The sequence below is a fragment of the Sciurus vulgaris genome (assembly GCF_902686455.1).
Source record: "Sciurus vulgaris genome assembly, chromosome: 1".
Lineage (NCBI taxonomy): Eukaryota > Metazoa > Chordata > Mammalia > Rodentia > Sciuridae > Sciurus > Sciurus vulgaris.
This window is the reverse complement of record NC_136461.1, coordinates 17,921,732-17,938,619: the sequence shown is the minus strand read 5'-3', so window position 1 is coordinate 17,938,619 and position 16,888 is coordinate 17,921,732. Positions and strand designations below refer to the sequence as shown.

At 40.2% G+C, this 16,888-nt stretch overlaps 1 protein-coding gene across 2 annotated transcripts in view; it reads right to left on the bottom strand.

The window, feature by feature from the left end:
• Positions 1-15,675, bottom strand: part of MACO1 (macoilin 1) — a 59,300-nt gene extending 43,625 nt beyond the window's left edge. The window contains exon 1 of one of the 2 annotated variants that reach the window (XM_079144641.1): positions 15,387-15,675. In XM_079144641.1, coding sequence (XP_079000767.1) covers positions 15,387-15,466 — 80 coding nt within the window. In that variant the 5' untranslated portion in view covers positions 15,467-15,675. The remainder of the gene's footprint in view (positions 1-15,386) is intronic. The other variant, XM_079144640.1, reaches the window with a different exon arrangement.
• Positions 15,676-16,888: the final 1,213 nt, after the last annotated feature.

Genomic DNA, 16,888 nt, shown 5'->3' with positions numbered 1-16,888 from the left:
CTACCCAAATTTTAGAAGTTCTAGTGTTCATTCTGAGACTTCTAACTACTGAGATAAGATGATGACCAAAATTGCTTAATTCCATTTAAGATGGGGAAAAAAAAAAAACATTTAAATCTCAAAACTATTTTAAAAATGTGCTAAGTGTCTGACTTTAAAATACTGCAACACTCAAAATTGTAGCTTTCAAGCTGTTCTTCATTAGCAGAAATGTCATGGTTGAAAGACATTAAATGTGCTGCTTCCCCACCCCTCTACATCTGTTTGAGAGTCTTTGAAATTGTTGATGCAAATCCCTATATGCATCAAACCCTTTTTTCCCTTCTCCTGCCTCTCCATATAGTATACATCTGCATTAACTAAACTAAACAAAAACCAAATGACTTCCCAAAATAGAAACTAACTGAGGGAGCAGATGCCAATCACTACCAAGGGCTTTGAGGGTGCAAAAAACTCTTTAAGTATTCAGGCCTTGTTCTGGCTGAGAAGTAAATGTGTGTTCCTAGTTCCCTTTGGACTTATGTTAAACAGATTGACTTTGACAAACCAGTCAGGACATATCTAACCACTATACTAAGCTCAAAAAGAGGTAAGAACATGGACAAAAATTATTGTTTTTTCATATAAATCTGAAAGCCCATTTTCCAGTCCATTAATTGTATAGTGGATAACAGAGGACTTTAAATTGTTCCTATTAATAAACTTCTATTTCTATGTTCCCAATCCTGCCAATTCTGAAGCAGATCAACTTGAGGTATTAAAAAAGGTTCAAAAATAAACAGATTGAAAATACCTGAAATTCACTTTAAACTTGGGCTAGAAACTTGCACAGTATTTTCAATGCAAACATTCCAGTACTGATATGATCAAATTAGCTATCTGAACAAACACCAACGAAATCAAGAAAATTTGTTGTTGTTTTTTGTTTAAGTGCTAGGAATTGAGTTCAAGGCCTTGTGTATTAAAAAAATGTATGTTCTACTACTGAGCTATACTCCCAGATTAAATCAAGATTTTTAATAAATAATTTTGAAGGATATTTCAATAAGATACGAAAAAACTTACAAACTTGGAAGTAGGGGGGCAAGATCCAGCAGTGAGGATTTTTTCTGTGCCCTTTGAAGCTATGCAGGTAAAAAATATCAAGAACAGATGCACCTGGCCTTCATGATATAATATTCATAATGGTACATATTTTGTCATCTAGACTTAATTTCTAATGTTAATTCTAGGAAGTTCCATAGACATTTGCCCAAAATCGAGAAACCCAAAGCAAACCAAAAGAGCATATTCTTGAATTCTAAGAATTCTTTTTGCTTCACTCACTACAGTTCTACCCAGTTGAAGACTGAGCCCTCAAACTCATTCTCTCATCAAGTCCACAACTGACCCAACAGAGGGCAATGTACATTTTATTAGAATGAACATCTGAGTCAGACAGGTATTCAGGATCACAAATCAAGTTTGTAACTAGATTTCCAAGCTACATGACTTTAAAACTAAAAGGAATTTTCTGTGTATTTAGAACTGTTTCTAAATTAAACAAGATATGATAGCCTCCTGGTCATTTTTTTAAGGCATTTAAAAAATGGCATAGGGCTGGGGTTGTAGCTCAATGGTAGAACATTTGCTTAGGATGTACAAAGCCCTGCAATCTCTCCCCAGAACAGCAAAATTAATTAATTAATTAATTAAAAAGGGCATGAAAATGTATTACTTTTCTGAATAAGCCTTTTTCCCATAGAGCTATCTCTGGAATGTTGCTGAATGAGACATGATGTGTACCTCATCGTGTCCAGTCATTACCATTCCCCGGCTGGAAAAGGAACAGGGATACCAAATGCTCTCTGCCCAAAATGCCCCCAAGGCATGGCAGGATCCCAGTCTAGCTGGCAACACTCCATTTCACTGTTTAGAAAGCATTATCCAAAGAATAGCAGACTGCTTTGAATACTTTTAGTAACTGGATCATTTAAACCTAAGGCAATACAAAAAGTCTTTGTTGGTGACTATTCTTTTTCAATTCTTTAACTTCAAGGTGAGGGTCTTCTTTCTTATACATTTAATTGTCCAAGCAACTATTTTAAACCTTTGAAGTTCTTGACACCTAGTTCTTAATGAGTCTTAGTTTAGAAGTAAAAATATCTAAGGAAACTTGATCTTTCACGAACATGCCATACACTCAGTTTTCCTCAGGATCCCTTCCAGGTGGGCCTGCCTCTAAAATCAAGAGACAACCTAGTTAACAAAGCTGACTTGCTCAGAAAATAAATTCTATCAAACCATTTCAATCTTAAAGAGTTTCAGAAAATTTAAGAAAGCTGCCTGATTCAGTATTCATTTAGCCCTTTACATCAGAAAATTATGTTCATCCTTCTGTAGGTATATGCACAAGTTAAAAAACAATAATCTAAAATGACTGCTCATCAGGGTAGAAACCCTGACTAATCCAAATTCTGAATGTTCTAAGATTCTGCAAAATCCAAAGAGGTGATATTCCACATGGGGATTTAAAACATTATGGAATTCTAAAATATCTCTTTTAAGCTATGAAGAAGATATGATTAAATATACTTTTATATGGTTCATTATATGACTTATGGCTAACCGGATGTTATTTTGAGTCTCCAGATCCAAGCAAATTTGCTAATAATGATAAAATTGTAAAACCTAACTACAAAAACACATTATTTTCCAAAATTATATATTGAAATAGGGCAGATCAGTCTTGATGGTCTTGTAAGCTATTTCTGGATGTCAATAAAAAGAGAAAAGGCAAATGCAATTATTAGGCTTTTTGGTGGTGAGTCTTCAAAGCAGAGATATTTTGTGTAAGTTTTTTTTTTTTTTTAATTCTATTCCTATGGTGCCATTTATAACCATTTTTAACCTGAATCTATTTAGTAATACTCTCCATCTACGGATTAATCATCTATGATTAATGAGCAGTAGTAATGAACATTCTTTTTCCAAGTAAAGTGCACCTTCTCTCCAGTATCTCTAGTTACTGTCACCTACATCATTTTCTGGAGCCCACATAATTACCATAAGATGGACATCAATCCTCAGTACCTGACCTTTTCCCTATGCAGACTAATGGCCATTTAGTTCACTTGGTCCCCACCACAGAAATGAGGCTGTGGAATATTTCACTGGCTGTACTAGTAGCCATCTATCTCAATCTTAGCTTTCCTGATCTCTTGGTAATGGCAACTGTAAATCACCTTTAGCATTCAGTATGTGGCAAGATACTTCCTACACTCAGCTGCTTTGTCGTGTCTCTTATCCAAAACGTCTCCCTACTGGACAGAATCTCTAGAATATTTTATCCAGCCCCTTATATGGCTTATACTCATGCTGAAGTTTCACCCTGGCCAATCTAATCACAATCTTGCTACTCAAAGTATGGTTTGTGGACCAATAGCATCATCACGTATAAACTGTTTAGAAAAGCAGAATTTCAGGGTCAACTCCAAACCTATTTAATCTAAGCCTGCATTTTAACCAGACCTCTAGGGCATTTATGCATACATTACAATTTGAGAAAAACACAAGTGCCATACCCTGATTTGAAAGTCGCCTTTGAAATTCGTGTTGAAATTTAATCCTTAAATTCAGACTGAGGGCTGGAGTATAGCTCAATGGTAGAACACTTGCCTAGCATGTGTGACGTACTGGGTTCAATTATCAGCATCACATATAAATAAAAATAAAGGTCCACTGACAACTAAAAAAAATATTTTTAAAAAATTCATACAGTGATGGTATTTGGAGGTGGGGCCTATGGAAAGTAGTTGGGATTAGATAAACTCATCAGGGTGGGAACCCCATAACAGGGCTGATGGCCTTGACAAGAGGAAGAACCAGGACTAGTGACTCTTGCCTATAATCCCAGCGATTTGGGAGGCTCAGGCAGGAGGATTCGAAGTTCAAGCTCAGCCAGGACAACAAAGTGAGACTGTGTGAAGGAAGAGGAGGAGGAGGAAGAAGGGGAAAGAGGGGGAAGGGGTAGAGGAAAAAGAAAAGAAGGGAGAGGAGGAAGAGACGAGGGAGACTTGAGCAGTTATGATACAGCAAGAAGAACTTTACCAGAAGCCAAACAGATGCTAGAATTATGTTCCACAACCATAAGAAATAAATTTCTTTTTTAAAATAAATTACTCAGTATCAAGTATGCAGTTAGAGCAAAAGGAAATGGCGTAAGGCAACGTCACGCTGTCATGGAACTTCCATTAAATTCCATAATTTCTCAGAAAGAAGACAATCGGTACAGATAATCAGCACTTAATCTCCAAACTGCTGACCATCCTTCCCTCAACCAGAAACATTTAAACTGTTCAGGGTCAGTTCTTCCATTTTTTCTACAATTCTTTCTGAATCACAGAGAAGATTCCACCTAAGTACAAATAAATCTATAAGAATAACTTCCACTGCTACTCATCCTTCAGCACACAGCATGAGCATCATATCACTTCCTCAAAAAAGTATTCTCACATCAGGTGCAGTGATACAGGCTGTAATCCCAGTGGCTCGGGAGGCTGAGGCAGAAAGATCAAGAGTTCAAAACCAGCCTGAGCAAAATCAAGGCTCTAAGCAACTCAGTGAGCCCCTGTCTCTAAATAAAATACAAAATAAGGCAGATGTGGCTCAGTGGTCAAGTGCCCCAGAGTTTGATCCCCCGTACCAATAAAAAAAGGATTTCTGGCCCCAAAGTAAATATTAGGACTCCATTAAATGCTCACAGAGCATTCTGTACTATAAAAGCATTTACTCAATTTAAATTAAATACTATTTTGTATCATTGGTTGTTTAGATGTAAAGCCTACACAAACAGAAGGATCTGGACATTGTGTTCCCCACTTCATACCCTCTGCCCAGCACAGCAGCTAACACAGGACATTCCAGGAACTTGGAACTTTTCCTCCCCAGCAATTGTTTGTTGAATGAGTGACCTGTAATGAAGAGTTTAGGACCAATAGGGTGCACAGTTATCAATCTGCACAGTTAAAATGAAAATAGGAAGAGATGACCCACAGGTGACTCAGAAGGGTGTCTCTAATCAAAACAACAAATTCAGCAACAAAGATACCAATACAGCACCTGCCTGAAGGATTACCATGCACCTGCTCCCAATCTGTTGGGACTGTTCCTCACTAGGAGAAAACAAATGTAATCAGCCTTGTTCTGGGTGCCAGACTATCATACCATTTGGCCCACTTGCAACTGAGTCTTACTCCAGCAATGATTCTCAAAGTATCTTTTGGTAAGCCAGAAATTTAAGAGGTAGAGAAAAATGTAAAACCACACTTCTTGTCTCATGGACTTATCATTGTTATTTTTAAGTGAACTAATAAATGTTTTCAATCTTTCTCATTTTAATTTCTAATACAATAAATATTGATAGATGTAACCCATAAAAACCAAAGCTCTTCGAAGTTCTCAATCTTTTTGGGGCAGTCCTGGGGATTAAATCCAAAGGTGCTCTACCACTGAGCTACATCACCAGTCCATTTTATTTCTTTATTCTGAGACAAGGTCTCATGAAGTTGCTGAGGCTAGCCTCAAACTTCCTGCCTCAGCTTTCTGAGTCCCTGAGATACAGCCCTGTGCCACCATGCCCAGCTTGGCTTCAATTATATTTAAGAGTGTAAAGTAAGGTCCTAAAAAAAAACAAAAAAATTTTCTGAGAAATGCTGAATTATGGAAAATTGTGTGTAAGCCTCAAAATAAAAACCACTGCTGGTAGTCTGAAAGCATATCCTTATGTAAAATCCAAAAAAGGGGAGCAGGCTGAAATGACCCAAGCTATTCCATGTACCTTTTTTCTATTTTAAATCTCCTATAAAGGAAGCCTTTCTAGAGCAAATACACACATACACATACCTACACACACACACAAATACATAAACATCCACTACAACGACAAACATAACAGCATGAAACATAAAATTTAAAAGAAAAAAGTTACCTAGAATGGAAATAAATTTTAAAAGTTTTTAAGAATTTTGTGATATAGTATTTTTATAGGGACTATACAGACTACAAGAGATACCAAGGTCAAGTATGTATTATAACCTAATCCAAGTGGAAAGTTTGAAATTTAGAATTTCTGCTTCAAAAATACCTTTTATACAAGGGATTGAACCCAGGGGCACTTAACCACTAAGTCACATCCCCAGGTCTTTTCATTTTCAATATTTTTTTAGTTGTCAATGAACTTATGTATTTACTTATTGACTGACTGACTGATTGATATGTAGTGCTGATGATTGAACCCAGTGCCTCACACATCCCAAGCAAGCATTCTACCCACTAAGCCACAACCCCAGTACCCCATTTTCATTTTTTATTTTGAGACAGAGTCTCACTAAGTTGCTTAGGTCCTCAATAAATTGCTCAGGCTGACCCTGAACTTGCAATCCTCTGGCCTCAGCTTCCCAAGTCATTAGAATTATGGGCATGCGCCACCACACCCAGCCAAAAATACTTTTAACAGTGTGAAATCTGTGGGGTTTAGGATGGGGAAAGATAAAGAAACAAAATAGAAAAATAAAAATAAAAATAAAAACAATGCTCAGGCTTTAAAAGAGTTGTGTCAACATGTATAAATATTTGAAATTCACTTAGTAAGTGAATCAAATACTGCTGTCACTGGTAGTATGTTAATCTACTTAACCAGACCTTACTATATAACACCCTTGTAATCTTTCCCAAATGCTTTCACATTAATTATCTCATTTTATCTTCACAACTGTGAAGTAGGCAGGACAGTTATTGTTATTTTACAGGAAAAACCCCTGAGGAACAGGGAACTAACAGGTTACAGAGAACTGTTGAAAGAGCAGAAAAACAAGTTAGGAGACCGCAGAGAAGAGTGCTCATTCGCGTGGAACCCTATGATGCTTTTACGGCGAATCTCTACACGAGAAGTGAACTTGTTAAACATAAGCCTGTTTTTTGTTAAGTAAGAAATACACGTTTGTTTATATCGAGAAAAGATCCTATATTTATAAATCATATAACAGCAGCCATCCTGAGGCAGAACTACTAAGGTCTTTTATTCTTGCACATCATCATACTACTTTAATTTTTTTTAACTTTTCATTTTGAAATAACTTTGGAACTACAAAGAAGTTGTAAAAATAACACAAAGAATTCCCTCATACCTTTCTCCCAGATTCCACAAATGATAAGACATTCAAATTTCTGTTAACATTCTCTCCCTAAATGTGTTTACATATTTTTCCTTAATTATTTGAAAATAAGTTGTACCTGTAATGCTACTTTATCCTTTAATTTCTCTAAAATAAGAGCATTTACCAATGTGACAATACAATTATCAAAATCAAGAAATTAATATTAATATAGTACTATTATCTGATCTATAGACCTTATTCAAATTTCAGTAATTACCTCACTAATGTCCTTTATAGTGAAAGAGATTAATCCTAGTCCAGGATCATATTTTGTGTTGAGCTGTCATGTCTACTTTGATTTTTTTACTCTTAATGGAGAGAGATTCTCTTTTTGAGAAGGAAAAAAGATTAATGGCCTTGGGCAAGACACTCCTGATACCTACCTATGGTTTCACACGGAAAATGAACATTATGACACTTGCCCTACATGTAGCAGGCGTTTGAGAGGATCATATAAATTATTACACATAAGCATCATTTAGAAAGGATGAAGGGACATGATACAATGAAACAAAAAGAGGAGAAACTCTGGAATTAAGAGATATATGTCTCTGGCTAGTAACTATACCTCTGGCATCCTCCATTTCCTCACCTGAGAAACAAGCTAATACCCTTAATGAGACTAAATAAGATAATGAAGATAAAGGCAGTATGCCAAGTATTTTATGTGATCTTTCTCAATTACAGTATTCCCCCCATATATTCCAGGTATACTTTCCAAGAACCCCAAGTAGATGCCTGAAGCCTTGGATAGTACTGAATTCTATGCATACTATGTTTTTTCATGTATACCCATGATAAAGAATAGTTTATAAGTTAGCAATAACTAATTATAAAAATAATAAAATTTATGAATAATTTACAAATTGGTTATTTATGGCATTAACCATTAAATATCTTCCAGTTGTGGGTATCTACAGGTAATAAAACTGAGAAAGTATCTGGGCAGGGAGGTGCATACCTGTAATCCCAGCAGCTTGGGAGGCTGAGGCAGGAGGATCACAAGTTCAAAGCCAGCCTCAGCAACTTCATGAGGCCCTAAGCAACTCAGACCCTGTCTCTAACTAAAATATAAAATAGGGCTCGGGATTTCGATAAGTGGTTAAGCATCCATGGGTTCAATCCCTGGTACAAAAAAAAAAAAAAAAAAAAAACTGAGGAAAGAAAAACCTCAGAAAAGGGGGGGACTACTACAGCTTTATTACTACCCTATAAAAACTGTATTACAAATGAGAAAACTGAGAGTTAAAATAGGTAAATGACTGGCTCAAGATCATACAACTGGAGCAAAGACATTATTTGAACCCACATCCTTAAGACTTCAAACCTTTGTGTTTATCTACTATATATGACTTTCTTATCTTATTAAATGCTCAATAAATATTTTCTTCTTTATATCCCTTCACATACATATATGCATATATTCAAGTTATATAATTCCTTAATCCTTAGAGAAATGAGTCTTTTAAAAAATGAGACTATAAAAAATAATGGAATGAATCAAACATCATTACTCTATGTAAATATATGAACATGCAAATGGTATGCTGTTACTCCATGTACAAACTGAAACATGTATCCCATTTGTTTACAATAAAAATAAATTTTAAAAAAATGAGACTATGTACATTATCAGAATAAACCCTCAATATCTTAATTCATAAATTTCCAATTTGTAAACTTAATTTGTAAATACACTGCAGAAAACATTTCAACTCGAACACTTTATAGAAATAACATTTTTGTAAAAAAAGAAAAAAAAAAAAAGGGACAATTCAAGCCTGAGTTCTGACAACATTCAAACTCCTAGAATGATCACTGTAAAAGAGAAACATGCAACCTAAAAATAAAAAGACAACTCATTTTTTTAAACAAAGAAGAGGCACAATGAACTATGAAGATTACCTCATTATGCTTAGAAAAAGGTGAGAAAACAATTCACCACACCTAAGCAAGAAGGCTCAAGCTCAAGCCCAGTTTCTCTCACCCAAGACAGGAATTCTTATTTTGACCATGAACATGGCATTCATTCTCTCTGATATTCAAGTGTCCTTACTACAAGATAGTTCTGATTTTAATACCAAGCCACTTATTTAGTTTTTTAAAGTGTTCTGAAGATAAACAAATACTATAATTTAAAAACAGATTATTTCTTGCTACCTCCTCTGTGCTGGGCAGGCAATGGATCACACAGTTCAAATGCATCAGTGACACAGATGGATATATCTGAAGTGGACTAGTTGGTACCATTTCAAGCTACTAAATCCAAAGTCTCTAAAAAAAGAAAAAGCAACAGAGGAGATGGGATGAGGGATAAATTACTTCTGATGTCACAGTGCCATGACTCAAAGTAAGCACATTGTCCATGATAGCAGAGAAAAAAACATAAAGGAATAAAAGTCTTGCTATGAAAGGGCCTCAAAGGCTGGGAAAGTACCTTGGAAGTCTGAGAAGCTGAGACCAATTTGATGTCAGTTAAGGTAAATGCCAAATTAAGATATAAACCTCAGGGCTGGGGAGATAGCTCAGTCGGTAGAGTGTTTACCTTGCATGCACAAGGCCCTGGGTTCCATCCCCAGCACCGGGGGGAAAAAAAAAAAAAGATATAAACCTCAAAGTTGATCCAAATGTTTTAAAGCTTCCATTGCCAGGACACAAGTGCCTGAAGGTGGAAATAGAGGAAATGAGGAAATAGAGCCACTCCTTAAAGTATTTGAGAAAATCCACAATGGAAAAAAGTCCAGCAAAAAGTATGCATTCCTACTGTTGATATGTACCATTTAACTTATGCAGTTTGCCAGGCAGCCACCTTTTTCTTCTGGACCTAATTTCTGAACAAAGTCCAAGTAGAATAATTATACCCAAATCTAGTAGGCCTAGAGAATAAACTCGTCAGTATGTTTGAAGAGCACACTATATTTTATGAAGAATAACTTAATTACAGTATTTCACTTAATTGTGTTCACGAAATTATACTATGTGACCCTCTAACTCCACAAAATGGTAGCAGCCTAGAAAATGACAATAAGCACACATAAAACCCAAAAGGATTAACATCAATGGGGAGATCTAGGAGAAAAGGGCAAAGAAAAGTCACTGAAATATAAGTACTTACAGAACACAGATTGAGTCCATGATATACAAGCACATAACTACGAAGAAAGCGGAAATAATAAGTTACTAAGCCTATCATTCAAAACAGCCTTCAAGTCTATGGAGGGCCTAGAAAGGCCATGAGGAATCCATGTGCAGACATGGGAATATCACTAATAAAACAGGAAGCTTTTAAGAAAATAATCTGAATGGATCACATTCCTTCCTTTTCCCTTCCTCAACCCAACAGCAGCAATTTAAAGAGATTTTCAAAACACCCAATAAAACTGACCTACCAAGACACTTGGTCAAGAAGAATCATGAGGAAAGTTACTTTTTTTCCCCAAGAGAATAAACTATTGGCAAAAATTAAATGCAAACATTCCAAGGTGACAGATTGTTTAAATGTATTTTGTGAAAACCACAAATAAACAGGTTTAGCTAAACACTTCAATTTCTTCATTATGTTCACCCTCCTTTCCCAACCATCCTCTAAAACAATATAGAATCTTTCTTTCAGGTCAGGTTCAGCATTGCTGAAGGTAAAGCCTACCATGATTACTGAAATGCTTTCAGGCTGTGAGACTGTGACACTGGTATCTGGGATTCCAATTGCAGAACACTTGTACAACCAAGGAAGGCAGTCTCTGGTGACTTTAATAAGCATATCCCAAAGGAGTCTAAAACCAGGCTTAAAGAAACACCATTAAAGAAACAGGAAAAGCAGTCAAGTGAAATCTCTGGAGACCAGACTATTGAGACAAGGGTCTGGAAAAGGAAAGTGGGAAATTAAGAAGGATGCAAAATGTGATCATTTTTAAATGACACTTTTGAAGAGTCCCAAAGACCAGAGAGCACTTCTTGAAATAAAGATGGTGAAAAGTGTAATATATACTAGGGCAGTCCTACGTTCCTACACCTAGTTTTAAGGCATTAAGCTGTGAAAACATAACTAGCAGGTACAGTACTATGCTCTCTTGAGTTTCAGGCAACACTACAAGCAGAATCCACCACAGGACGTAGTCATAAATTCACGAGGAAGGTATGCTTCCTTCAACCACCAGTAACAGATATAAAATAGTTTCCTGAAGCTAAACATACTTAAAATTCTTAATATACTTGCTTGTGTGAGTAACAATTCTAACCCGAGAGACTTAAAATATACTTTTAATATAAATGTTTCTGCCCCCATCTTCTACTTACTACATTTTTATCTCCTTGTCTTCCTATTATAAAGTCAGTAGTTCAAGAGGAACGTGGCAGGGTGAGAGGCTGGGAGCAGACACTACACAGCACCCCCCACCCCACCTGGAGAACTGCTGCGCAATGAGATGCTGCTGGTGCTGGTGTTTGAAGGTGGGCCGGGGAAAGAATCACCAGCGCACCTCCCAGGAAATCAAGGACCTCAGAAGGGGAACAGTCAAGGAGACCTTTCATTATAACAACTTATTTCCATAATTTTCCAAGTATTTTCACATCTATCCCATCTGAGTGAGAATATACTCCTGCACATAGTGCCAACTATCTGACTTCATAAAACAGTACAGGACTAAATATAGTTGTTAATGTGTCAGGTTAACTACCAAATCAGTAAGCTAAAATATGGCTCAACAGAAATAACTTTTACCTGACTGAAATTTAAAGTCCTTTGGAACCTCTAAGCTACTGTACAAATCTAAAAGGGTATTACTATGAGGGTTAGGAGGAGAGGAAGAAAAGGGATGGCAGGAATAAGATTCATCAAACTATGTTATGTCCATTTACAAATATAGCATAATGTATCCCACAATTATGTACAATTATAAGGCACCAACCATTTTTTTTAAAGAAGGTATTACTCTGGCCAGCTAGAAGGTAAACTCCTTGAAGACAAGGCACTATGTCTTATCCTATAGCTTCCACAACTCCCTGAACAATTAGGTTTTTAATGGATGGAACAGATACTCATTTGCTCACCCAACATTTATTGAACACCAACTGCCTACTCTATGATAGGCTCTGTGTTGGTTCATTTTTAAAAAAAACTACACTGAATTTCAGCCCTTAGCAATATGGGAAAAAAATCACCAAAATATCTTATTCTTGATTATTAACTTGACTGGAATAATATTTCTACAGCATGTTTGAATTTTCAAATGTTGGGCATACATATAAATGTAGGTAGCATTAATATAATATCTAATATTAACTTTTCTTAAACCTTTCCCCTGAAAGAGAATTCCAACACAGCCATAATACTGACAATAAATATCATTTGACAATCACTTCACCTCAGTAAGAGTTGCTGGACTAAAGACCATGATTAAAAGTGTCTCAGCAACAGGATTTTTTAAAAGTAAAACCGAGCAGCAACTGACTCCTTGTTTTGACTACTGGATTTTTGTTTATAGTTGCACCAAATCTTAGTTTTTCCTGCCTTCTTGTTTTGTTGTGTTTTTGCGGTGCTAGGTATTGAACCCAGGGCCTTGTGCAGGTGAGGCAAGCACTCTACCAACTGTCCCCTTCCTACCTTCTTAAAAGAATAAGCAATACATGTTAAACTGTGAAAGCAACAACATGGCACATAACATTTGCATAGCATACCAGAATTTACAGAGTTTCACAAACTGGAGATATCATTTTCAGTCCTCAAAACTCATTTAACTGATGGGAAAAATGGGGCTCAAGACAGTGGATGCTGCCTGTCCAAAGCTGGGATTTTAGGTCTGAATCTGGCTTTCCTGAAAGTTGTACAGACTGAGAACATGAAAATAAGTCCATGAAAGGTTAGGCTATGCCACAGTGGACAGTGGTTATCAAAACTGTCAATGCAGCCTCAGCCCCGGGGTGGGGAGGACCTTATTTAATGGAGACTAAAATTGGCCAGATGTTTAGAAACAAAATTGGCAACAGATGATGTGAAACAATTCAGTAGTCTTAAATGTGATCATGAACAGAAATTTGATATTCACGAATCCTCCAACATCCTACTTTATAACTAGTCTATTCATTTGGCTTGCTTTAGAAATAACTGGAAATTCTCCAAATCTCTCTTTAGAAACAGAATTGGAAAAAAATATGTGATCTTGTTCTTCAGTTCAGTATTCCTTAATGTTAACTAGGAAGCAAGTGAATTGAAATGCTTTTTTGATATATGATGCCCCAATCAGGAATGAGGATGAAATGTATTTAGGTTCTTTTATTAACATTTAACTTAAAGAATACCAGGGAAGAACAGGCCAGTTTGAGAGCTGAGGCATGGTTGGTTTTTAAAACTTTTACAAATTAAATTGAGTAACTTGCATAGAATATTACTATTAACCTGTACAGTAATAAAATGCAAATTTCAAAAGCCATCAGTAAATAATAGGTCCTCATTAAACAATGAATTCACTTCTTCATTATTGATTCACACTGAGTGGCCACTATGGTGTAGGTAGTAAACCGGGTATATTTGTTTAAATACAACAAGAAGCTGAAACACAGCAAAAACATGTAAACATTACTGGCTCTCATTCTTCTTGCTATAAATGGAGGTGCATCATCTTATGTTACTGTAAATAGTAGCCATTCAAATGTCCCTGTTGTCTTAAGTCTACCAAGTATGTTTAATATACTTTTTCTATTCTTCTGTGACTAGTAAAGTTGTTCAAGTCTTTTTCAATCGCTTAAAGAAAAAAGTCTTCCTTTATTCAAGAATTTATACTATGTGTAACTTGAAGAGACCTTTCTCCCAAACCACTAAAGCTACAGGTAAAATTATTTTTTGCTTTTACAGTTTTAGTTAAAATGGTCAGGTCTGATAGATTTAGCGTGTATTTTGTTTTACTTTTCCCTGAATCCTGGCTGGCTAGAACACTGCTGGGCACATAGTATTTATATCTGTTGAATGAATGAATTATTCCTACCAGTTATGGTTCCTTACGTAAGGATACATCCAAGAACTTTTGACTTTGATTTCTTAATGCTTCTAAACGTGAAGTAAAGAAAACCCCCACTGTTTACATTAGTCAGCTGCCTGGGGAAAGCAATCATTCCAAATGTGTAAACAATAACATGTGCAAGGTGTACAGTTTAGACAACTTGGGTGTCATCAACTACTTCCCCAATTTCTCTAAGTCCCACGTTAGAAGAACTAAATTGTAAAGCACCATGAGAATTCAATTAAACCTGTATCTACATGCTGAGAATTTTCCTTGGCAAACTAATTACTTCTCCACTGAAATCATTTCTTTTTCAAGGCAAATACCATTGAGAACGAACATTCTGAGAAGAACTAGAAAATAACAGACGTACTCAAATCCGGGTTGAGGAAGCTATGACAGTCACCGAGTTGCCCCATGAACCTGTTGTGCTCTCCCGAGCACTGAATTCAATTTCTATTTAAAGGAACACTGCTTTCCTTTAAAGGGGGCAGAGGGAAACCCGTGTTTGGAAGGCTCGAAGAAAAATATCTGCTTGCAATCGTCAAAATAATGTTTGCTGACAAAACTGACATCAGCCCCAGTCTGGAGCGGGGCCACGGGGCATGATGTGGGGGTATCGGCTTCGGCCCTCGATGCCAAGTTGGAAATCCCACCCGGGAAGCCGAAGGCGAAAGCGCGGGCAGCGCGGCCCCGGCCCCGGGCGCCCGCAGCCCCCGGGGGCAGGGGCCGCTGTCAGCTCCCAACTTTGGCAGTCCCCCCGCCCCCGGGCGCAGGGGCCACGCGCCTCGCGCTCCCGCCCGCAAACTCCCAGGCCAGAGCGGGGCCCGGGCCAGCGGAGGTCCGCCGGGGCCCGGGAGCCGCGCCGGGCGGCGCGGGCTGGGCCGGGGGCGCCGGGCGGGGAGGGGGCGCGCCTCCCCTCCCCCCGGAGGGCCCGGGCGCTGCCAACGGCGGCGCGGCGGCTGCTCCAGCCCGCGCCCGCCGCGCCCTCCCGCCCGGCCCGCCGGCCTCGCCACGCCCCGCGCCCCGGGGCCGACCCCCGGCGGGCCGACCGCCGGCTCCCGGGCCGCGCTCCTCAGGAGAGCCCCCGGCGCGGGCGTGCGGCCTAGTCGGGGTTACATAACGGGGCCCTGCCCCTCCGGAGCCGGCCCGGGGCCGCGGGGCCGCGCCCGGCGGAAGGGGCGCCGCCGCTCACCTGCCGTAGATGCCCTCGGTGATCCGGTTCCGCTTTAGGGGGCGGCGGAGCTTACTGCAGTCGGCGTTCCGCCGCTTCATCCTCCCGTTGGGGGGCCGGTGCCCGCGCCGCCACCGCCTCCTCTCACCTCAGCCGCCGCCGCCGGCCCGCCCCGCGTCGGGCCTGGACTCTACCCCTGGGGCCGGTCACACAGACATGGAGCCAGCACCCGGGGGGAGGGGGTGGCACGGGGAGGGGGGGCTCAGAGCCTCCTCCGCCTTCGGAAACAAAGAAATGACAATTCCGGGGCCCGCCCGCCCAGCACCAGCCAGCCGCCTGCCCCGCCTCCTTGGCCCCGACGGACGGCCCTCCGGACCAATCCAAGACGTCGCTGCGCCGCGGCCGGCCAATAGCAGGGCTCGCTGAGGCAAAACGGCATCTTGAACCCGCCTCTTTGAAGGACAGAAGAATGCGCCAATCATTAGGGTGTCTGGACCCGTGGCTGGGCCTATCAGAAAAGACTTAAATAGAGGCTTATAAATAGGCCCTATAAATATAACATGCTATATTATGCCTTGTTGCGAAGGTACCCTCATGATTATTGGATTGCGCTTCGCTGTGGGGCAATCCATACCAGAGCGTACGGTGCCGTGTGGTATTGTAGGCTCTCGTCTAGCAATGTATGAATCGAGAGGCCCGGGTTTTCCGCATGTGGGGTTTCTGCGCGGACATGTGCTTCAGTCAGCGCGTCATTATGTAAGGGAGAGTCCCGGGAGCAGCGGCGGGGTCCCTCCTGCGGACGCTGGAGCGCCCAGCCAAGGCGGCCGCGTCAGCGCGCGACGGGGGTACGAATGACAAAGCAAACCCCACACACATACACACACGCACACACACCCCGCCAGCTTCCCGCGACGTGGTGACAGCGCGGCAGCCAATCGGAGGCAGCGAGGGGAGGGGCCTGCGCGGTTCCGCCCCCGGGTTCGCGTCACGGGGCGGGGTCGTGGGGGCGCGCGACGTCGCGCGAGGCTGCCGGGGTGTGTGGGGCGGCGCGGCAGGGGCTCCACGTCCGCAGAGCCGGCGGGTGGCGCGCGCGGCGGGCGCTGAGTCTGCCGGACACGCGAGGGCGCGGCGGGCGAGCGTCGGTCTCGGGGGCGTGTCTGCCCGGGGGCGGGAGGTGAGTGGCGGGTCTGGGCTCTGTCCCCTTGCCTCCGAGGTGGGGACGCTGAGCGAGCGACCCTGGCCACGCTCCTGGAGCGCGGATTTTGTGCCACGGGCAATTTGCGTCTGTTGGCTCATTTGCTCCTCTTAACTCCCCTGCCAGGTAGTCTGCCGATACAAGGATCGGAAGAGACAACAAAGATTTGGCAAAACTGGGGAAAATGAACAAAAGTAGCTGGAGTGGGGGAAAACCGCTGTTGGCATTTTATTATATTTCCTCTTCCCCCAATTTTCTTCCATGATTGATATTTTTAATCTATTATTAAATAGAATAATGCACATATTAGAAATTTAATTTTGTATCC